Source organism: Hoplias malabaricus, chromosome 7 (genome assembly GCF_029633855.1).
Source record: "Hoplias malabaricus isolate fHopMal1 chromosome 7, fHopMal1.hap1, whole genome shotgun sequence".
NCBI lineage: Eukaryota > Metazoa > Chordata > Actinopteri > Characiformes > Erythrinidae > Hoplias > Hoplias malabaricus.
In genome coordinates this window covers 42,819,081-42,841,450 of record NC_089806.1, presented here as the reverse complement: position 1 = coordinate 42,841,450, position 22,370 = coordinate 42,819,081, and the positions used below count along the sequence as shown (strand labels likewise).

The window sequence follows — 22,370 nt, the reverse complement described above, 5'->3', positions numbered from 1 at the left end:
AAGAAGACAATAATGTTAGCTAACTGTTCCTTTTAGCTCTAATACTTCAGCAATTATAGTGAACAGTAAGTTTAAAAGGACAAAAATGTCAGTTTAATATAGAAATATAACTGACTACTACATTTCTAAATAACAATTTACTGTACAGTTTTTGTAGTTTTTTTATATTCAGTTCCTCTGAAATTTTTTAAAGAAAAGACTGAAAATTGTAGCCAATTAACTAAACATTACTTCCTGGATTCCTGTTTCCTCATCTTCAATGTCTGTTAAATGTAATATTAACATGTGAAAACAGACCTCAACCACCAACAAATAATTACCACATTATTCTCTGAGTTATTCTCAATTTATTCTTTAAATTGTTCTTCCCTTCTTCATTGAGAACATCAGCTGCAGCTGGTTAAAGGCCACTACACAGTAGGAGAAGCAGAGCTGTGAACGTTAGCTAACTGAATACCAGGACTTGGTCCAGCAGTGCAGGTACCAAGGGTGGGAAGGCCCAGTTATTCCCAGATGAGGTTCGTTTTAAGAAAAGGCAGGAGCTAGCTTCTTATCTGAATTTCCCAGTCCACCTTAAATGCAGTAGCAGTTACATTTTGCCGCTTGATGGCACTTTACCACAGAGAAAAGCTTGTGTGTATGAAATGCTGTGCCAACACTCTGAATGTAAGGTGTAAAACTAAACAGACTTTTCATGTTGAAAGTTGTATAGCCCATTCAAAATTTGGACAATTTTATATGATGAAAACAGATAATCTATCAAGAGTAACAAGCAACTACTGTAAAACTGTATGTTTTTCACATAAAATCACAAATTTAGGCATTCTGTTAGATCCGTTTTTTTATATTTTCACTTCAGACTTAACAGACTTCTTGAAATTGTGGAAATAGGAATTTTAGAAAGTTTTATGACAAAAACAATAATATCTAATTTTCTAGAAACCAAAACGAATATGGTTTAAGACTTAACACATTGTGACTGTAAATATAAATTCCATATTAGCCACTCCCACTCTGCTTCTTTATATTGTCAGGAAAAAATGAAACTTATTGTGCATTTCTATCTCTCTCTCTCTCTCTCTCTCTCTCTCTCTCTCTCTCTCAGAAGGGTCAATTGCAGGAAAATGGCAGCATCCAATATTTCCGTAGATCAGGACCAGTTCATGTGTCCAGTCTGTCTGGATCTGCTGAAGGACACAGTTTCTGTAAGGTGTGTATTAATGACTGCTGGGATCAGGAGGATCAGACGGGGATCTACAGCTGCCCCCAGTGCAGAGAGACCTTCACTCCAAGTCCTGTCTGGTGTGTGTGGTGTCACTTTGTGAAACTCACCTTAAACCTCATTTGGAAATTCCAGCCTTGATCAAACACAAACTGGTCAAAGTCTCCTCAAAACTACAAGAGAACATCTGCTCTCAACACTATGAAGTGATGAAGCTCTACTGTCGCACTGACCAACAGTTTGTGTGTTTTCTGTGTACTATGGATGAACACAAAGGCCACAACACAGTTGAAGCTGGAGAAGAAAGAAAAGAGAAACAGGTCAGAACTTCACATTTTGAGTACAATGATTTATATCAGTTCCTATGTAAATAAGTAATTTGAACCTCATGAACTAGTTAGTTTGTTCCAAGAAAAAATTATTTTAATGAGTCTACTCAGACAGGTTTGACTAGACAACACCCATCTTTCTGCATATTTTCTTTACCACAAACATCACAGTGTCAAAATATGTTAAAGAAACATACTCATAAAGATTTACTCTCATCTCACAGTTGTAGTGGAAATAGTATGTACACGTTGCGGTGGCATTAGCACTACATAGCGGAGTCAATGATAATTAATTATTATTTTATTAATAATTAATTATTTAATTATTAATTATCTAAGCTCCATATTTGGGAGCCATTAAATAATACGTAGTGTCTTTACCTATCTAATTTTCAGCTTAGACAAGAAGGCCATTTTCACATATTATACAGCAGAATTAGCTAGAATTAACTATTATTAATGAATTATGCTCATTGACCTACCGTGGGCTCTTGACTCTGAAATTGAATCTGAACTAGAAGTTATAATTCCATACAAGAAAGGTGCACACACAAACAAATAACCAAGGATTGGTTTTATCACACAACTAGTTTATTAATCATACTTTGCAATATAAAAGATTATGTTAACACAAAGTAATATCAGTCAGACAACCATATTCTACATAATTAGTAAGCATCTACACACATAGTATGTGGCTACCTTGGCTCTACATAGATTCATGTAAACAAAAATGGCTTTAAACACATGTAAAATAATCCCACCCATTTTGATTGTCCAAATTGAATTAATTTCAAAGAGTTGTGCCCATATACAACTTGTTTTCCATGTAAGAACTTTGGGATGTTTGAGTCTTTTAGAGTTAACAGTCTTTAAAAACGTGTAAGAGGGCATTGTGAGTTTCAATCAAGATTGAGTCTGTGTGTCTCTCTGCATTTTGCAAAGATTCTTTTCTTGACCCAGGGGGGTCCTGGGGTCATAAAAAGAGGGTCTTTGGAGAGGTTTATGAGCCTGCTCTCTGTTATCTGAAATTACATCTGACTTGTGTGGAGGAGATGTCTCTGAGACGAGCTAAAGTTTGGGTATTTAAAATAAAACTCTCAGAAAGTCAAATTTCATATTAGGAATTAATACACATTCATCATATCATACTACAGATCCCCCCTTTCAGATCATGCTTTCTTTCTAGAAGCATTGAGCTGATAATGCAGAGATGAATGTGAACAGCAAGGTCAGTGGAAACATTCATTCATACACTCAGGGTTGATACCTTTCTGGGGTCATTTAATATGGGAATAAACCTTTGTTGGACTTGATCCAATATGCTGGTATGCGTGTTCACCTTACTTTAAAAGTGTCTTTTAACTAGGAAATATTATTGTTATCAAAGGAAGTTTTCAGGGGTGGTTATTCATGCAAATACCTAAAAAAAAATCTTTGCCTTGGTGATAATTACTGGATAAACAGAGTGTTCCTCTATAGTTAAGCTATATAGCTTAAGAACTCTAATTTAACATAACTAGTGGGCATAGGCCTGTTAGGCATTGAATGTGAGCGTTATCATCTTAGATTGCTGAAGAAACAAAGAAAAATAAGTTTTCCAGAGGAAAAAAAAAATAATTAAAACAGTACTGTGTGCTGACTGCGTCATTCCCCTTTTGAATTGTTCGTCGTGGCTTAAATAATTAGCTGTGCATGGCGACGGACAGTGATACATAAGTTAGAATGGAATACAATGCTTAAAGTAGAAATTTGAATTTTACTTCTAGATTGATATACCACGGATTACTTTATCAGCCGGACGCAACGTAAGTACAGATGAAAGTTTTTTTTTTTATATATATATATATATATATATATATATATATATTCGGTTGTGGAAGCTGATTAATACCATTAAAGGTATTCTGGGTGTCTGCTGCTCTTTTATGACTTAACAAGGGTGTTGTTGTTCCCTACAAGTCTCATGGTGATTTGGTGAGGCTCCATCTGCTGTTGAGGAACCTATTTGAAGTCAGCACTTTGCTGATCTTTATTTACATTCCTGAACAGAGGATGAATGGTGGGGGAAAGATTTAGAAACTTGTGTGGGTCTGACCCATGTGTCAGGAGCTTATTAGCTTGTTTCTCACTTTTCATGAACTTTTGGGCTGGTTTAACTGAGTTGTACTTTTGCAACTTGTCCCCCCTTTTCAGCCTTTCACGGAACACGTTTTGGTCATAACCATTTTTGCATCCTCTTTTTGCTCTTTTCCAGTCTCTGCTGGTTGACTGCAAATGCAGCTCTGAGGAGTTTTGCAAACTGTCCCTATCCTGTTGTGTGTTGTATGTATTTTGCTGCACTATGTGATGTTTTATTTTGGTCCCTTTTTGTCTTGCACTTGAGAATTGAATGGAATCAAAATCACATGGGATGTTTTTGTGGTTACCCTGGTTTGTCAGGTCTTTTAATTTATCTCTTTCTGAAGGCCATTTGGGATCCAAATGGGTGTTAGCAAAAGGGACTGTTATTGTGTGGACAGTCATTTGTTCATCATGAGCTGAGATTCTCTGGCTCATGGCATCCTTTGTCATTGTTGGAGTGTGAAAGGTGTTAATAGTGTCTGTGGACCTGGTGTTTAGGTGACAGGACTGAGCTTCAAGGTGATGTGAGTGTGAGATGGGCAGGGGTTTGTGAACCTGGGCCCAGATTTTCAAACACTTGAAGTCAATCAGTGGCTCAAGCCTGTTGAGCAGGTCCTTGCCAATAAGAAAGGGAATGTTTTCAATAGGAGACACATATGCAGGGTGAACCAGACTTATGGGTCCTATTGTTATGAGCACTCTTGCCACAGACCTTATGTTGATACCAGTGTATGAATAAGGCACAATTTGGAGGGAACAGTTTTGTAACTGTAATCTCCATGGGGCATGGTCTGCTGCAGCCCACACTTCGTCAAAGTGTGTGTATGACATCAGTGTGATGTCTGATGCAGTGTCCAAGAGAGCTTCTTGTACAAGCTTCTTTTCCAGGACTGTGGTCAGGTTTAATCTACGAGCACCCCCCGCCCCCCCTTTTCTGTTAAATGGCCAAGGAACAGTGGTGCAGGTGGATCACCTTGAACAACCGTGACATTAAGAGGAGTCTGATTTTCACCCCCCTTATTAAATTGGTCAGACATGCAAGTCTGAATTGCAGGGGTCCTTGGGACATGCTCAGTTTCACCTGAGGTGTCTGAGAAGAGGTCAGCTGTCTGACGCTCCTCTTTACACAGGTGCGAAAACACCTGTTCAGCAGTTACTGGAATTTCTGTGCTAATTCCAGATACTTCAGGCTCATTCCCATCATCTGAGCTTTCACACTGGTGCCAGTTCTCATCCCTGTTCTTGTTAGTTGAGTTTGGACAGGGGCTTTTGTCTAGGGTTTTGTCGCATGTGTGAGAGTTATGGGGCCATCCATGGTCCAACATATTTTCCTTGGGTGCTGGATTCTCATGCCTACTGGCAGGGAATTTATTCTGAGAGTGCCCTGACATTAATTGATTAACACAGGGGTTTGAGTGATGTTGAGTTTCACCTGACCAGTGAGGACTGGAGTGAGGAGAACTCCTATTGGATTGTAAAGGTTTATTATTCTCCTGATTTTCTGTATGCCTGTGAGATGGAGCGGGTTTTGGATACCATGATTCAGCCCTAGGGGCTTTGTCTAGCTCCATGGGGGAAGGCTGAGTTAAAAGTTAAATTTTTGTGGCATTTCTGGCTGTTGATTATAGATATGTTCTGTGGTATATTCTGCTATCTATAGGTGGCAAGATATACCTGCTGTTAGATCTGTTATAGACTGTTAGATCAATTTTCATCATATGAAGTTGAGTTCAGAATTCTGAGCGTGAACACAGCATGTCATACATACAAGTGTTTTTCTGAGGTAAACTGCCATCTACAGGTTAAAGTGTTTAACTGCTGCTCCATTTAAGGAGGAAAGGGGAATTTAAATAATCTGGTGAGTACGTAGCCAACTAAAGCCTCGTGGCAGTGTGGAGCTTTCTTGTGTTATATCAGAGTTTATTTCAAAGAGTGGAACACAGAAAAAAAAGAAGGTTAAGGTAAGAAAAAAATAAAGCACAGAAAAATTAAGCCTAACAAGAAAAATCAGCTGCAGCTGGTTAAAGGCCACTACACAGAGCAGGAGAAGCAGAGCCGTGCTCAGGATTAATTTATCGCTAATTCATATAATTTCTAGAGATTTTTAGAGCGTTGTTAGAGCTGGAACATGGGGGTGTTTATTTTTATAACTACGAACTTCACTGTACCATTACATTTCTCTAATAAAGATTTTGTGCTAAAAAAATAAAAAGTCCCAACGGTCGCCTCAAAGAACCGAATCGACTCGTTGGAGAACGACTCATCACTAACGGTTGTATAAATGTTCGTTTAAAACTTAACGAAATATTGCTCAACGTTAGAAATACGGGTTTATCTGCCTTTTCCTTCTTTATTGGGATAAAAGATCCTACAGAAAACGTAAATTTACAGAGAAATGGAGTAAGATGTGGTATTTGACAAAGTGACAAATAACTAATTACTAAATGTAACACAAGAAGACAATAATGTTAGCTAACTGTTCCTTTTAGCTCTAATACTTTAGCAATTATAGTGAACAGTAAGTTTAAAAGGACAAAAATGTCAGTTTTATATATATATATATATATATATATTTTAAATAACATATATATAAAATAACAATTTATTGTACAGCTTTTGTATTTTTTTTTTTTAATATTCTGTTCCTATAAATTTTTTTAAAGGTAAGACTGAAAATTGTAGCCAATTAACTTAAAATTACTTCCTGGATTCCTGTTTCCTCATCTTCAATGTCTGGTACAGTGCCTTGCGAAAATATTCGGCCCCCTTGAACTTTTCAACCTTTTGCCACATTTCAGGCTTCAAACAAAGATTTCAAATTAAATTTTTTTGTGAAGAATCAACAACAAGTGGGACACAATTGTTAACAGCAATGAAATTTAATAGATATGTCAAACCTTTACTTTCAGTGCAGATACAAAAAGATTTCCCAAGCTTTAAACATCCCAAGGAGTACTGTGAAAGCAATCATATTGAAATGGATGGAGTATCAGACCACTGCAAATCTACCAAGACCCGGTCATCCCTCTAAACTTTCATCTCGAACAAGGAGAAGACTGATCAGAGATGCAGCCAAGAGGCCCATGATCACTCTGGATGAACTGCAGATCTACAGCTGAGGTGGGAGAGTCTGTCCATAGGACAACAATCAGACACTGGACAAATCTGGCCTTTATGGAAGAGTGGCAAGAAGAAAGACATTTCTTAAAGATATCCATAAAAACTCTCATTTAAAGTTTGCCACAAGCCACCTGGGAGACACACCAAACATGTGGAAGAAGGTGCTCTGGTCAGATGAAACCAAAATCGAACTGTTTGGCTACAATGCAAAATGATATGTTTGGTGTAGGAAACACACCATCAAACAACACAATCACTCTGAACACACCATCCCCACTGTCAAACATGGTGGTGGCAGCATCATGGTTTGGGCCTGCTTTTCGTCAGCAGGGACAAGGAAGATGGACCATTCTGGAAGAAAACTTGCTGGAGTCTGCAAGAGACCTGAGATTGGGACGGAGATTTATCTTCCAACAAGACAATGATCCAAAACATAAAGCCAAATCAACAATGAAATGGTTCACAAATAAACGTATCCAGGTGTTGGAATGGCCAAGTCAAAGTCCAGATCTGAATCCAATCGAAAATCTGTAGAAAGGGCTGAAGACTGCTGTTCACAAACGCTCTCCATCCAACCTCACTGAGCTCAAGCTGTTTTGCAAGGAAGAATTGGCAAGAATTTCAGCCTCTCGATGTGCAAAACTGATAGATGTACCCCAAGCAACTTGCAGCTGTAATTGCAGCAAAAGGTGGCTCTACAAAGTATTAATGCAAGGGGGCCGAATAATATTGCACGCCCCACTTTTCAGTTTTATTTGTTAAAGTTTGATGCATCCAATAAATTTCATTCCACTTCACGATTGTGTCCCACTTGTTGATTCTTCACAAAAAATTTAAATTTTAAATCTTTGTTTGAAGCCTGAAATGTGTCAAAAGGTTGAAAAGTTCAAGGGAGCCAAATACTTTCGCAAGGCACTGTTAATATGATATTAACATGTGAAAATGGACCTCAAATAATTATGACGTTATTCTTAATTTATTCTTTAATTTTTTTTCCCCCTTCTTCAATGAGAACATCAGCTGCAGCTGGTTAAAGGCTACTACACAGTAAGAGAAGCAGAGCTGTGAACGTTAGCTAACTGAATACCAGGACTTGGTCCAGCAGTGCAGGTACCAAGGGTGGGAAGGCCCAGTTATTCCCAGATGAGGTTCGTTTTAGGAAAAGGCAGGAGCTAGCTTCTTATCTGAACTTCCCAGTCCACCTTAAATGCAGCAGCAGTTACATTTTGCCGCTTGATGGCACTCTACCACAGAGAAACGCTCGTGTGTATGAAATGCTGTGCCAACACTCTGAATGTAAGGTGTAAAACTAAACAACAGACTTTTCATGTTGAAAGATGTATAGCCCGTTCAAAAATTGGACAATTTTATATGATGAAAACAGATAATCTCTCAAAGTTCTGAGTAACAAGCAACTACTGTAAAACTGTATGTTTTTCACATAAAATGACAAATGTAGGCATTCTGTTAGATCCGTTTTTTATATATTCACTTCAGACTTAACAGACTTCTTGAAATTGTGGAAATAGGAATCCAGAAAATAGGCAAGAATTCTGAGGCCCAAGTTAAAAATTGTGTAATTTTGGAATTTAAGAGTTTTCAGCCTAGTGAGAAACATCAGCTGCAGCTGGTTAAACATCACTACACAGAGCAGGAGAAGCAAAGCTGCTACAGAGCCAGGCTTTTATGACAAAAACAATAATATCTAATTTTCTAGAAACCAGAACGAATGTGGTTTAAGACTTAACACATTGAGACTTTAAATATAAAAGTGTTCCTTAAGAGTCCTGTCCATTCCAGAAAGTCCACATTTAGCCACTCCCACTCTGCTGATTTATATTCTCAGAGAAAATGAAACTCCTTGTGTATCTCTCTCTCTCAAACAGAGCAAGTGCAGGAAAATGGCAGAGGCCAGTATCTCAGTAGATCAGGACCGGTTCATGTGTCCAGTCTGTCTGGATCTGCTGAAGGATCCAGTGGCTGTTCCCTGTGGACACAGTTTCTGTAAGGTGTGTATTAATGGCTGCTGGGATCAGGAGGATCAGACGAGGATTTACAGCTGCCCCCAGTGCAGAGAGACCTTCACTCCAAGGCCTGTTATACGCAGAAACAACATGCTGGCTGAAGTGGTGGAGAAACTGAAGAAGACAAAAATACAAGCTCCTTCTCCTGCTCACTGTTACGCTGAACCTGATGTGGAATGTGATTTCTGCACTGAGAAGAAACACAAAGCCGTCAAGTCCTGTCTGATGTGTGTGGCGTCACTTTGTGAAACTCACCTTAAACCTCATCTGGAAATTCCAGCCTTGATCAAACACAAACTGGTCAAAGCCACCACAAAACTACAAGAGAAGATCTGCTCTCTACACGATAAACTGATGGAGATCTACTGTCGCACTGACCAACTGTTTGTGTGTTTTCTGTGTACGATGGAGGAACACAAAGGCCACGACACAGTTGCAGCTGGAGCAGAAAGAAAAGAGAAACAGGTCAGAATTTCACATTTTGAGTACAATGATTTATATCAGTTTTACTTATTCCTTATATATGTAATTCATTCATTCATTCATTCATTCATTCATGAAGTAGTTAATTTGTTCCGAGAAACAATTATTTTAATGAGTCAACTCAGACAGGTTTGACCAGACAACACCCATCTTTCCGCATATTTTCTTTACCACAAACATCACAGTGTCAAAATATGTTAAAGAAACATACTCATAAAGATTTACTCTCATCTCACAGTTCATAAAGTGTTTATTTCCTATCCAGAGTCAACTGAAAGATGTGCAGAGGGAATCTCAGCAGAGAATCCAGGAGAAAGAGATGAAGCTGCAGGAGGTGAAAGAGGCTGTGAAAGCTCTTAAGGTGAGTAGTGAGGAGAGAGCGGCTGGAGCAGATATTCCACCCCTCAGTCCCACTCTCCTCCAGTCGGACAGTGAGGAGCTCAGTGCTGGACACTTACAGACCCTACACAGACACAGTGTGGAGTACCATCTGTGTGTGTGTGTGTGTGTGTGTGTGTGTGTGTTGTAACAGAGCTCTGCACAGACAGCAGTGAGGGACAGTGAGAGGATCTTTACTGACCTGATCCGCTCCTTTGAGAAAAAGCGCTCTGAGCTGACAGAGCTGATCAGAGCTCAGGAGAAGGCTGAACTGAGTCGAGCTGAAGAACTCCTGGAGAAACTGGAGCAGGAGATTTCTGATCTAAAGAGGAGACACACTGAGCTGGAGCAGCTTCCACACACAGACGATCACATCCATTTCCTCCAGGTAACACTCACTGTGTGATCTATAGAGAGAACTGAAGCTCAGGAAGGCTCTAAAAGATCTGTATTCCTGTTCTCCTTTACCCTTCTGTATTCTGTAGAGTTTCCAGTCTCTGTGTGTCTTTCCTGGACCTGAGAACTCACAGAGAATCTGGGTTAATCAACATCTCTCATTCGACAGAGTGAAGAAGTCTCTCTCTGATCTGAAAAAGCGACTGGAGGAATTCTGCAAAGAGGAGTTCAGTAAAATCCCTCCGCTCGGTAAGAGGAGACCCCTTATGTGAAATATAGTGACGGACACAGTTCTTCCTCAAGTACAGACTAAAGAAAGACAGGAGATCAGCAGAGTTACACAGTGGAGAGAGTGTGTCTAGCTACATTTATGGTCAGTTATATAACTTTCTAAACATAATGGAAGACACACACATGCAGAAAAAACAAATATGCAAATCTAGAAATCTTTTTATGTGTTTAGTCCATTTGATGATTTAAAACAGATATATTTCTTTCTGTTGAGAAACATTTGGTTTCTGTCTCCACAGCTGCAGGAGTTCAGGTGATTTTACCCCCAGAGCCAACGACCAGAGAAGATTTCCTGCAGTGTATGTGATACAAACACACACAAAAGTAATAAAAGCTTAAAAAAGTAATAGACTGGTTGTTTCTTAATGCTCATGTAGTAGCAAATAATATATCATTTATCATTTATATATCATTAATATATATATATCATTTAAGTGAGGAGAGAGAACACAGACACAATTTCTTCTTTGAACATGTTTTGTTTCTGTGAATAAAATCAAATATATTCATTTTTTTTCCTTTTCCTTAGACTTTATTAATCTGACCCTGGACCCAAACACAGCACATCAGCAACTTGTTCTGTCTGAGAAAAACAAAGCAGTGAAAAACAGTGAGAAAATCCAGGGTTACCCTGATCATCCAGAGAGATTTGACTGCTGGAGGCAGGTGTTGAGTAAAGAGAGTGTGAGTGGACGCTGTTACTGGGAGGTTGAGTGGATCAGTGATGAGGGATGTTTTTTGTTCATATCAGTGTCATATAAAAGAATCAGCAAGAAAGGGTCAGGTATTGAGTGTGGGTTTGGATACAACGATCAGTCCTGGAGTCTGCGGTGTTCTCCCTCTCTCTCTTTATTTCACAACAACATTGAGACTGAGATCTCAGCCCCATCCTCCTCCAGAATAGGAGTGTATGTGGATCACGGCGCAGGAACTCTGTCCTTCTACGGCGTCTCTAACACAATGACCCTCCTCCACACCGTCCACACCACCTTCACTCAGCCGCTCTACGCTGGGTTCTGGGTTGGTTCGGAAGCCAGTGTGAAGTTGTGTGATCCAGAATGATGCATCTGATATTAATTTCATTCACCTTACATGTATATCGCAAACTATATATATTTTTGTTTAGTTTATTAACTGATAAACTGTGTTTATTTTAGCACAAGTAAATTTAAAAATTGTATCATAAAACAATTCTAAATTAAACCCATAATTACAGATTATGTATTCATTATTATATTTGTATACTTGAATATTATTTAATTAATGCTTTAAGAATCTACTTTAAGATTATAAATATATATGACACAGTAATATATTCTGCACAATGGGTCATGGGTCTATGAGGAAGAATGACTTAAAATGCATGTGCTAGATGTACTGTTTTTAAACACAGCACTTGTTGGCTTCATATGCTTCTGAAATAGTTAAATTATTTACTTGAAATAAAAATCACATACAACTCCTGTACACACTTGCTAACCTGTCTTCTATTTAACTGAATAAAATACATTTTAAAGGTGCCATGTAGTTCATTTATTATTAAAGGTAGTCCTCTGATGTCTAAATAGAGGTTATGTGAGTTTAGTCGGGATTCAAGTGCCAAAGTGAGAATTTTTACGTCCATTTACTACTGTACTATTTGGCCATTGAATGAAACAAGAGGGCTCATGAGTAATTTCATCCACATTCTTCTCTGTACAGTGGATTTAATATAAAATTTGATTATATATGTAAAAATCTTATATTAAAATATGGAAATAGACCTGACAGACAAAATCCCGAATAAACATTTCAGGGCGCAATGTTTTAATTTCGTTCAGTTCAGTTAAAATGACCAAGTGATCCAAAACACTGATCGTAGACAGTGGATTAGAACTTTGGCCCTAAGTTTCATAAGCGTTTTTCTGTGGTAAACAGTGACATCTACAGGCGTCTCTATTTATGGTGGACTGGAGTTAACTGCAGTCTCGTGGCTGTGTAGAGATTGCCTTTTGTTTTGCTCAGAGTTTTTTCCCAAGTAGGAAACACAAATAAATTAAACCTATTAGAGAAAATAATGAAGCACTGAAAAATAAAAAAATGAGAATAATTATGTAGCATGGACATGTGCAGAAACGAGCTCATAATTATGTTGATATTATTTGTGAAAACAATGACAAGTAAAATGAATATGTAAAGATTTAATCTTTTAATTAACAATTGTAACACTGAAAATTGAGCTCTAGTCGTTTCATTTGGTATTATTTGCTAAGAAAACCGTCCCAACGGTCGCCAAAAGAGCCGAATCAGCGAAAACAAAAACACAGTCCCAACTGTTACCTAAAAGAATCGAATCGACTCGTTCGTGAACGACTCATCACTAACGGCTGTGAGGTAAATAAAAAAACATTTCTTTAAGTTACAAATGAACAACATTTGTTCATATTTGCCTTATTTATCAGCATAAAAGTTCCCATGGAAAACTAAAATACACAGTATGTACAAATGGAGTAAGATGTGGTATTTTTTCGAGGACGCTAGTGCTAGCTATCTGTTAGTGACAAATAAACACCAGTAAAACGCAAGACGACAAAAATGTTAACTGTTCCTTTTAGACTTTTAGCTGTAATGCATTAGTAATTATAGTGAACAGTGAGTTTAAAAGGACACAGGTTAGTTTAATATAGAAATATATCTAACGAATTACTACATTTCTAAATAACAGAAAAAAGAAATATCAGCTGCAGCCGGTTAAAATCCACAACACAGAGCAGGAAAAGCAGAGCCATGAAAGGGCCAGCCTTTTATGAAAAAACAATAAGCTTTCATTTTCTAGAAACTAGAGTGAATGAGATTTAAGAATTAACACATTAAGACTTGAAATATGTGTTCCTTAAGAGTCCTGTCCATTCCAGAAATTCTACATATAGCAGCCACTCCCATTCTGTTTCTTCATCTCCTCAGAGAAACTGGAACTAAACTCAGTGTACATCTCTCTCTCTCTCTCTCTCTCTCTCTCTCAGTGAGCAAGTGCAGGAAAATGGCAGCATCCAATATTTCCCTATATCAGGACCAGTTCATGTGTCCAGTCTGTCTGGATCTGCTGAAGGATCCAGTGACTGTTCCCTGTGGACACTGTTACTGTAAGGTGTGTATTAATGAGTGCTGGGATCAGGAGGATCAGACGGGGATCTACAGCTGCCCCCAGTGCAGAGAGACCTTCACTCCGAGGCCTGTTCTTCGCAGAAACAACATGCTGGCTGAAGTGGTGGAGAAACTGAAGAAGACAGAGCTCCAAGCTCGTTCTCCTGCTCACTGTTACGCTGGACCTGGAGATGTGGAGTGTGATTTCTGCACCGGGAGGAAACACAAAGCCGTCAAGTCCTGTCTGGTGTGTCTGGCGTCTTATTGCGAAACTCACCTTAAACCTCACTATCAGTCTCCTGTTTTTAAGAAGCACAAACTAGTCAAAGCCTCCACAAAACTACAAGAGAACATCTGCTCTCTACATGATGAAGTGATGAAGCTCTACTGCCGCACCGACCAACAGTTGGTGTGTTATCTGTGTACGATGGAGGAACACAGAGGCCACGACACAGTTGCAGCTGGAGCAGAAAGAAAAGAGAAACAGGTCAGAATTTCACATTTTGTGAACAATATTTAAATCAGTTCTGTTCAATCTGTGAATGTTAAATGTATAATTTCTGAACAAGTGAATGAATTCAGAGAAACAAAGATTTTGACCAGTCGGGTCAGACAGGTCTGACCAGCCAACACCCAGACGTCTGCATATTTTCTTCTTTAGCAATAACTGTACCGTGTCACGGTCTTTTAAAACAAAGGATCAACTCTTATCTCACAGTTCATACAGAGTTTATTCTTACCTCAGAGTCGACTGAAAGATTTGCAGAGGGAATCTCAGCAGAGAATCCAGGAGAAAGAGAAGAAGCTGCAGGAGGTGAAAGAGGCTGTGAAAGCTCTTAAGGTGAGTAGTGAGGAGAGAGCGGCTGGAGCAGATATTCCACCCCTCAGTCCCACTCTCCTCCAGTCGGACAGTGAGGAGCTCAGTGCTGGACACTTACAGACCCTACACAGACACAGTGTGGAGTACCATCTGTGTGTGTGTGTGTGTGTGTGTGTGTGTTGTAACAGAGCTCTGCACAGACAGCAGTGAGGGACAGTGAGAGGATCTTTACTGAACTGATCCGCTCCTTTGAGAAAAAGCGCTCTGAGCTGACAGAGCTGATCAGAGCTCAGGAGAAGGCTGAACTGAGTCGAGCTGAAGAACTCCTGGAGAAACTGGAGCAGGAGATCTCTGATCTAAAGAGGAGACACACTGAGCTGGAGCAGCTTCCACACACAGACGATCACATCCATTTCCTCCAGGTAACACTCACTGTGTGATCTATAGAGAGAACTGAAGCTCAGGAAGGCTCTAAAAGATCTGTATTCCTGTTCTCCTTTACCCTTCTGTATTCTGTAGAGTTTCCAGTCTCTGTGTGTCTCTCCTGGACCTGAGGACTCACCGAGAATCAGAGTTAATCAACATCTCTCATTCGACACAGTGAGGAAATCTCTCTCTGATCTGAAAGAGCGACTGGAGGAATTCTGCAAAGTGGAGTTCAGTAAAATCCCTCCGCTCGGTAAGAGGAGACCCCTTATGTGAAACAGACACACAGCACATACGCATGAATACGTATTTAGAAACTAGTCCTGGTAGCTGTCAAAGTTTACTCTGTACAGATTTTACCCCTAAATTAACTTCCTCATCTCTGCTCAACTTTTCCCTTAAAGAGACTTTTTTTAAATTTTTATTAACAGAAGATATAGAGAATATTTACTGTGTTCAGTTGTTTGATTAATTAAAACAGAAACAACTCTTTTCCCTGCTTCTTTCTTTCTGTTGTTTGGATGAACATTGTCTTCTTTTTTCTGTTGTGGATCATTTGGTTTCTGTCTCCACAGCTGCAGAAGTTCAGGTGGTTTTACCCTCAAGGACCAGAGAACATTTCCTGCAGTGTATGTGATAGACAGACACACACAGTTTTACACATACAAATGAACTCAAATAGAAAATAGTCGCACATGAATTCTTGAAGTGAGGACGGATAGCACAGAGAAATTCACGTCCTTTAAGTATGTTACATTTCTGTTAATACAAAAAAAATTCATTCATGTATTTTTTTTCACTGTTTTAGATTTTGGTCATCTGTCCCTGGACCCTAACACAGTACACTATTGCCTCGTTCTATCTGAAAAGGATAGAGTGGTGAGACACAGTAAGAGAGTTCAGGGTTACCCTGATCATCCAGAGAGATTTGACCGCTGCATTCAGGTGTTGAGTAAAGAGAGTGTGAGTGGACGCTGTTACTGGGAGGTTGAGTGGAGCAGTGATAAGGGACGTGCAGTGTATATATCAGTGTCATATAAAGAGATCAGCAGGAAAGGTAGTGGTAATAAGAGCTGGTTTGGACACAACGATCAGTCCTGGAGTCTGCAGTGTTCTCACTCTCTCTCTTTCTTTCACAACAACATTGAGACTGAGATCTCAGCCCCGTCCTCCTCCAGAATAGGAGTGTATGTGGATCACGGCGCAGGAACTCTGTCCTTCTACAGCGTCTCTGACACAATGACCCTCCTCCACACCGTCCACACCACCTTCACTCAGCCGCTCTACGCTGGGTTCTGGTTTGGTTGGGAAACAAGTGTGAGGTTGTGTGATCCAGAATAATGCGTCTGCATTTAGTTTTGTTTATTAACTTATGAAAATGTGGTGAATTATTCATTGTTATTACGTAATGTTAAAAATGATTTATTAAATTATTTGAAATTAAATCCATAGTTACAGATTTTGTGTAAAACATTTATATTTTTAGGTTTCTTAAATTAATGGGTTATTTAAATAATACACATATACGGCAGAGTATAAATTTCACAATCACTTATGAGTCATTGAGCCGAAATGATTTATAAGGCATGTGTTAGATGTACTGCTTGTAAACACAGCACTCTTGTTGACTTCTTATATTTGTGAAATATTTTAATTCATCATTCATTTGAAATAAAAATCACATAGTAATCTTGTACACAGTTGCTAACATTTCTTCAATTTAACTGAATGAACTACATGTTAAAGGTGCCATGGAGTAAATAAACTATTTAAATAAATTCTTTGAAATTTTTCACGTCATTTAGTACTGTATTATTTAGTCATAGAATGAAACAAGTTTTCCCTTCTATGGAGGGCTCATGAGTAATTTAATCCTAGAAAATACAACATTAAAAACGACACGTTCCTCTCTATTCAGTGGATCGAATATGCAATTTAATGGTTCTATGTAAAAATCTTACAGTAAATCATGAAAATAGACTTGACAGACTACCAAAACCCCCAATACTTAGAAATTTTAGGATACAGTGTTTTGTAATGAAGCACGGAAAAAACTTAACATGAGAACCATCAGCTGCAGCTGAAATGAACATTTCCCCAAACGAGCTCATAATGTTGGGTTTGGTACTTGTGAAAACAGTGAGATATAAGATTAACATGTAAGGATTTAATCTCTTAAGTAACAAAAATAAAACAGAAAAATTAGTTCTAGTCGTTTCATTTGGCCTTGTCTGCTTGAAGAAAAAAAAAACGGTCTCAACGGTCGCCTAAAAGAGTCGAATAGACTCGTTGGAGAACGACTCATCACTAACGGCTGTGAGGTAAATGTTCATTCGAAACTTAACGAAATATTTATCAAGGTTCAGAAATGCTGTTTTTTTAATCATATTTTGCCTTTTTTATCAGCATAAAAGTTCCCATGGAATAATTAAACGTAGAGAAACTAAGTAAGATGTGGTTTTTGAGACGACGCTAGCTGTGCTAGTCACAAATAAACACCAGTGTGATGCAAGACAACGTCCTTTCAGCTGTTAAAGTGAACCGTGAGTTTGAAATGCCAAAATGTCATTCTAATATAGAAATATAACTGTACTAAACTTCCATATAAAAAATACTGTATTTTTATTCTGTTCCTCTGAACTTGGCTTAAGAGAAAGCTGAGAATTGTAGCCAATTAACGTAACATTAGTTATTTATTCCTGAATTTTTGTTTCCTCGTCTTCAGTGTCTGGTGCAGAAAGAAAAGAAAAACAGGTCAGAATTTCACATTTTGTGAACAATATTTAAACCAGTTTTATTCCATCTGAGAATGTTAATTAAATGTATAATTTCTGAACAAGTAAATGTTCTCAGAGAACAATGATTTTGACCAGTCGGTTCAGACAGGTCTGAGCAGCCAACACCCAGCTTTCTGCATATTTTCTTCTTTAGAGATAACAGTACCGTGTCATTGTCTGATATAGCAAAGGATATTCTTTTATCTCACAGTTCATAGCGAATTTATTTTCTATCCATCGTTTAATTTGCCGTTATTTGCAAAGAAAACCTCCCCAACGGTCGCCAAAAGAGTCGAATCAGCGAGAAAAAAAAAGAACCGTTCCACTTGTTGCCTAAAAGAGTCGAATCGACTCGTTCGGGAAAGACTCATCACTAACGACTGTGAGGTAAATAAATGAGAAATAATTCGTTAAGTGGTTAAATGAAGTGTTTACATGAAAATACCTGTTTTTATCTTATTTGCCTTCTTTATCAGCATAGAATTTCCCACAAAAATACTACAATAAACATAGAAATGGAGTAAGATGTGGTATTTTCAACGTTGTGGCAAACAAACAGGATAATAATATCACAACATTTTTAACTGTTCCTTTTAGCTGTAATGTGAACAGTGCGTTTAAAAGGACAACATGTCAGTTTCATATAGAAATATAGCTAAATAAATATATCTGAGTACTAAATTTCTAAATAACTGAAAAAATGTAAACATCAGCTACAGCCGGTTAAAATTCACAACACAGAGCAGGAAAAGCAGAGCTATTAAAGGGCTAGGTTTTATGACAAACAATAATATTATTGACAAAATAAATATTTAAACAATAATATTTCCTAGAAACCAGAAGAAATGTGATTTAAGAGTTAGCATATTTAGACTTTAAATTTAACTGTTCCTTAAGAGTCTTGTCCATTCCAGAAATTTCACATGTAGCAGCCACTCCCACTCTACGTCTTCATCTTCTCAGAGAAACTGGAACTAAACTCAGTGTACATCTCTGTCTCTCTCTCTCTCTCTCTCTCTCTCTCTCTCTCTCTCTGTCTCTCTCTCTCTCTCTCAGTGAGCGATTGCAGGAAAATGGCAGAGGCCAGTATCTCAGTAGATGAGGACCAGTTCATGTGTCCAGTCTGTCTGGATCTGCTGAAGGATCCAGTGGCTGTTCCCTGTGGACACAGTTTCTGTAAGGTGTGTATTAACGACTGCTGGGATCAAGAGGGTCAGACGGGGATCTACAGCTGCCCCCAGTGCAGAGAGACCTTCACTCCGAGGCCTGTTCTATACAGAAACAACATGCTGGCTGAAGTGGTGGAGAAACTGAAGAAGACAGAGCTCCAAGCTCCTTCTCCTGCTCACTGTTACGCTGGACCTGGAGATGTGGAGTGTGATTTCTGCACTGGGAGGAAACACAAAGCCGTCAAGTCCTGTCTGGTGTGTGTGGCGTCTTATTGCGAAACTCACATTAAACCTCAATATCAGTCTCCTGTTTTTAAGAAGCAAAAATTGGTCAAAGCCTCCACAAAACTACAAGAGAAGATCTGCTCTCTACACGATGAAGTGATGAAGCTCTACTGTCGCACTGACCAACAGTTTGTGTGTTATCTGTGTACGATGGAGGAACACAGAGGCCATGACACAGTTGCAGCTGGAGCAGAAAGAAAAGAAAAACAGGTCTGAATTTCACATTTTGTGAACAATATTTAAACCAGTTCTGTTCAATCTATGAATGTTAATAAAATGTATAATTTCTGAACAAGTGAATAATCTCAGGGAACAAAGATTTTGACCAGTCGGGTCAGACAGGTCTGACCAGCCAACACCCAGACGTCTGCATATTTTCTTCTTTAGAGATAACTGTACCGTGTCACGGTCTTTTAAAACAAAGGATCAACTCTTATCTCACAGTTCATACAGAGTTTATTCTTACTTCAGAGTCGACTGAAAGATTTGCAGAGGGAATCTCAGCAGAGAATCCAGGAGAAAGAGAAGAAGCTGCAGGAGGTGAAAGAGGCTGTGAAAGCTCTTAAGGTGAGTAGTGAGGAGAGAGCGGCTGGAGCAGATATTCCACCCCTCAGTCCCACTCTCCTCCAGTCGCACAGTGAGGAGCTCAGTGCTGGACACTTACAGACCCTACACAGACACAGTGTGGAGTACCATCTGTGTGTGTGTGTGTGTGTGTGTTGTAACAGAGCTCTGCACAGACAGCAGTGAGGGACAGTGAGAGGATCTTCACTGAACTGATCCGCTCCTTTGAGAAAAAGCGCTCTGAGCTGACAGAGCTGATCAGAGCTCAGGAGAAGGCTGAACTGAGTCGAGCTGAAGAACTCCTGGAGAAACTGGAGCAGGAGATCTCTGATCTAAAGAGGAGACACACTGAGCTGGAGCAGCTTCCACACACAGATGATCACATCCATTTCCTCCAGGTAACACTCACTGTGTGATCTATAGAGAGAACTGAAGCTCAGGAAGGCTCTAAAAGATCTGTATTCCTGTTCTCCTTTACCCTTCTGTATTCTGTAGAGTTTCCAGTCTCTGTGTGTCTCTCCTGGACCTGAGGACTCACCGAGAATCAGAGTTAATCAACATCTCTCATTCGACACAGTGAGGAAATCTCTCTCTGATCTGAAAGAGCGACTGGAGGAATTCTGCAAAGAGGAGTTCAGTAAAATCCCTCCGCTCGGTAAGAGGAGACCCCTTATGTGAAATATAGTGACGGACACAGTTCTTCCTCAAGTACAGACTAAAGAAAGACAGGAGATCAGCAGAGTTACACTAACACAGTCGAAGACACACATGCAGAAACAACAAATATGTATAGATCAAATTTACATGTGTTCAGCCTTTTTGATGATTTAAAACAGAAATGTATGGTTTCTGTCTCCACAGCTGCAGCAGTTCAGATTTTACCCTCAGAGCCAACGACCAGAGAAGATTTCATGCAGTGTATGTAAAACACACACACACACACAAACAATGAGAAGCTTAAATAAGAAACAGATTGGTTGGAAGTGAGGAGGGAGAGCACAGAACATTTCTTCTTTAAAGGCTAAGCACCACTTAATGGACCTCCATGACTATTCCACATTATTGTAGTTACTGACAGATATAAGTATGAATTAAAATGAAAATAGCAGCTTAATTTGCTTTAAAACTGACAATTTTATTAAATTGACGGAAAAACCCGAGCTCGCTACGGAAATTCTCGAACGCGACCGTGACGTCACTGGTGGACAACAGCTGAACAACGCCGCAGTAAAACATCGTTATGACCGACTGTTATGACAGTATCTAGCTAAATAACCAACATTATTCATGACAGTAGCCTAGCAATAAGCTAAACTCAAATGTAGAGGTACCGTTATTCTTGTAAATGTGATCGAAGTCGAACTCGAATTCATCCGACACCATAAACCTCCGTAATGCAGCTACGTAGCCGAGTATAATCTGAGACACCGAGTTTAGCGAGTCAAGCTAACGTTAACTAACACCAACTAAAACAGGCGAAGTGAGTGTCCTTACCCTGTTTACCTCCATGTTACAGAGGCTCTTGAACACCTTTCGTTGGTGTCCTTACATGCCCATATTGTTGGAAAAGCCCCAGTGAAATGAGCTACAGATAACGGAGTGAGCGGATGGTCCTTTCCAAAGTGTCCGTTTAAAGTTGACAAATTTAGTCCGTTTTCTGGATATTTTGGGATCTTTGGGCCATTTGTTCACAGATGTCCCACTGTACATTGAATGATTGCAGCCACAAACAACACACCTTTTCCTCATTTTGCATTAAATTAAGTGCAGCTTCTAGAGTTGTTGTCCACCATCTACGTCACAGGCAAGACGCCTATTAGAGTTTCCCAACACCATTGGGGGGGGCAACGGTCTTTTAAACCTTATTCCTTCAATCAGTAAGAAACAACATGTTTTCTGACTCTCAATAAACACAAGATAGGAACTCAAACTCCACTGTGTTTATTTGTTTGACACTTTCATAGAGCTGCTGCTTAGCCTTTAAACATGTTAATTTTCTGTGAATAAAAACATATTCATTCATCTTCTTTCATTTTCTTTAGATTTCTGTCGTCTGACCCTGGACCCCAACACAGCACATCAGTGCCTCGTTCTGTCTGAGAATAACAGAGTGGGGACAGGAGTTCAGAGAGTCCAGGGTTACCCTGATCATCCAGAGAGATTTGACGGCTTGTGTCAGGTGTTGAGTAAAGAGAGTGTGAGTGGACGCTGTTACTGGGAGATTGAGTGGAGCAGTGCTGAGGGACAGGTTTTGTACATATCAGTGTCATATAAAGGGATCAGCAGGAAAGGATGGGGTAATGAGTGTGGATTTGGATGCAACGATCAGTCCTGGAGTCTGCAGTGTTCTCCCTCTGTCTGTCTGTTTCACAACAACATTAAGACTAAGATCTCAGCCCCGTCCTCCTCCAGAATAGGAGTGTATGTGGATCACGGCGTAGGAACTCTGTCCTTCTACAGCGTCTCTGACACAATGACCCTCCTCCACACCGTCCACACCACCTTCACTCAGCCGCTCTACGCTGGGTTCTGGTTTGATTGTGAAACCAGTGTGAGGTTGTGTGATCCAGAGGTTGTGTGATGCGTCTGTTTTTTCTTTTTTTTAAAGGTAGGCAGTTTGTACTCAGAAGTGCCCCAAAAGTTTAAAATATTCTTTCACAAAACAAAGATTTGATTGGATATTTCTTCTGTGATAAAACAAGTAAATGCAGGTTTATTCTAAATGTTGATGTCTGGGCTTCATTGTAGGAGTCCTACACTCTGCCCGCCGCCCTGAACTGGATAAGCGCTTACAGACAATGAATGAATATAACTAACTAATAAACTAATTGTACCATAT

At 39.3% G+C, this 22,370-nt stretch overlaps 3 protein-coding genes across 3 annotated transcripts; all 3 read left to right on the top strand.

The window, feature by feature from the left end:
• The first annotated feature begins 1,455 nt into the window (after positions 1 to 1,455).
• Positions 1,456 to 11,842, top strand: LOC136702531 (tripartite motif-containing protein 16-like protein). Its single transcript, XM_066677638.1, has 7 exons — positions 1,456 to 1,542; positions 8,682 to 9,284; positions 9,568 to 9,663; positions 9,835 to 10,068; positions 10,166 to 10,325; positions 10,607 to 10,666; positions 10,897 to 11,842. Exons 1-7 carry the CDS (start codon positions 1,483 to 1,485, stop codon positions 11,427 to 11,429), a joined length of 1,746 nt encoding a protein of 581 aa, XP_066533735.1. The 5' UTR covers positions 1,456 to 1,482; the 3' UTR covers positions 11,430 to 11,842.
• A 1,523-nt stretch (positions 11,843 to 13,365) lies between these two features.
• On the top strand, positions 13,366 to 16,482 carry LOC136702261 (E3 ubiquitin/ISG15 ligase TRIM25-like). The gene is made up of 6 exons (XM_066677237.1): positions 13,366 to 13,977; positions 14,236 to 14,331; positions 14,499 to 14,732; positions 14,830 to 14,989; positions 15,312 to 15,365; positions 15,545 to 16,482. Exons 1-6 carry the CDS (start codon positions 13,387 to 13,389, stop codon positions 16,075 to 16,077), a joined length of 1,668 nt encoding a protein of 555 aa, XP_066533334.1. The 5' UTR covers positions 13,366 to 13,386; the 3' UTR covers positions 16,078 to 16,482.
• Positions 16,483 to 16,947: 465 nt separating this feature from the next.
• On the top strand, positions 16,948 to 22,117 carry LOC136702260 (tripartite motif-containing protein 16-like). Its single transcript, XM_066677236.1, has 7 exons — positions 16,948 to 17,057; positions 18,570 to 19,177; positions 19,439 to 19,534; positions 19,696 to 19,929; positions 20,027 to 20,186; positions 20,393 to 20,449; positions 21,574 to 22,117. Exons 2-7 carry the CDS (start codon positions 18,587 to 18,589, stop codon positions 22,110 to 22,112), a joined length of 1,677 nt encoding a protein of 558 aa, XP_066533333.1. The 5' UTR covers positions 16,948 to 17,057; positions 18,570 to 18,586; the 3' UTR covers positions 22,113 to 22,117.
• The last annotated feature ends 253 nt before the right edge of the window (positions 22,118 to 22,370 follow it).

Coding starts and splice junctions, on each gene's coding strand:
- LOC136702531 (XM_066677638.1), top strand. CDS start 1,483: ATGGATGAACACAAAGGCCACAACACAGTTGAAGCTGGAGAAGAAAGA. Junction 1,543..8,681: donor AAGAAAGAAAAGAGAAACAG/GTCAGAACTTCA, acceptor TCTCTCAAACAG/AGCAAGTGCAGGAAAATGGC. Junction 10,326..10,606: donor CAGTAAAATCCCTCCGCTCG/GTAAGAGGAGAC, acceptor CTGTCTCCACAG/CTGCAGGAGTTCAGGTGATT.
- LOC136702260 (XM_066677236.1), top strand. CDS start 18,587: ATGGCAGAGGCCAGTATCTCAGTAGATGAGGACCAGTTCATGTGTCCA. Junction 19,178..19,438: donor CAGAAAGAAAAGAAAAACAG/GTCTGAATTTCA, acceptor TTCTTACTTCAG/AGTCGACTGAAAGATTTGCA. Junction 20,450..21,573: donor CAGAGAAGATTTCATGCAGT/GTATGTAAAACA, acceptor CATTTTCTTTAG/ATTTCTGTCGTCTGACCCTG.
- LOC136702261 (XM_066677237.1), top strand. CDS start 13,387: ATGGCAGCATCCAATATTTCCCTATATCAGGACCAGTTCATGTGTCCA. Junction 14,733..14,829: donor ATCACATCCATTTCCTCCAG/GTAACACTCACT, acceptor TGTATTCTGTAG/AGTTTCCAGTCTCTGTGTGT. Junction 15,366..15,544: donor CAGAGAACATTTCCTGCAGT/GTATGTGATAGA, acceptor TCACTGTTTTAG/ATTTTGGTCATCTGTCCCTG.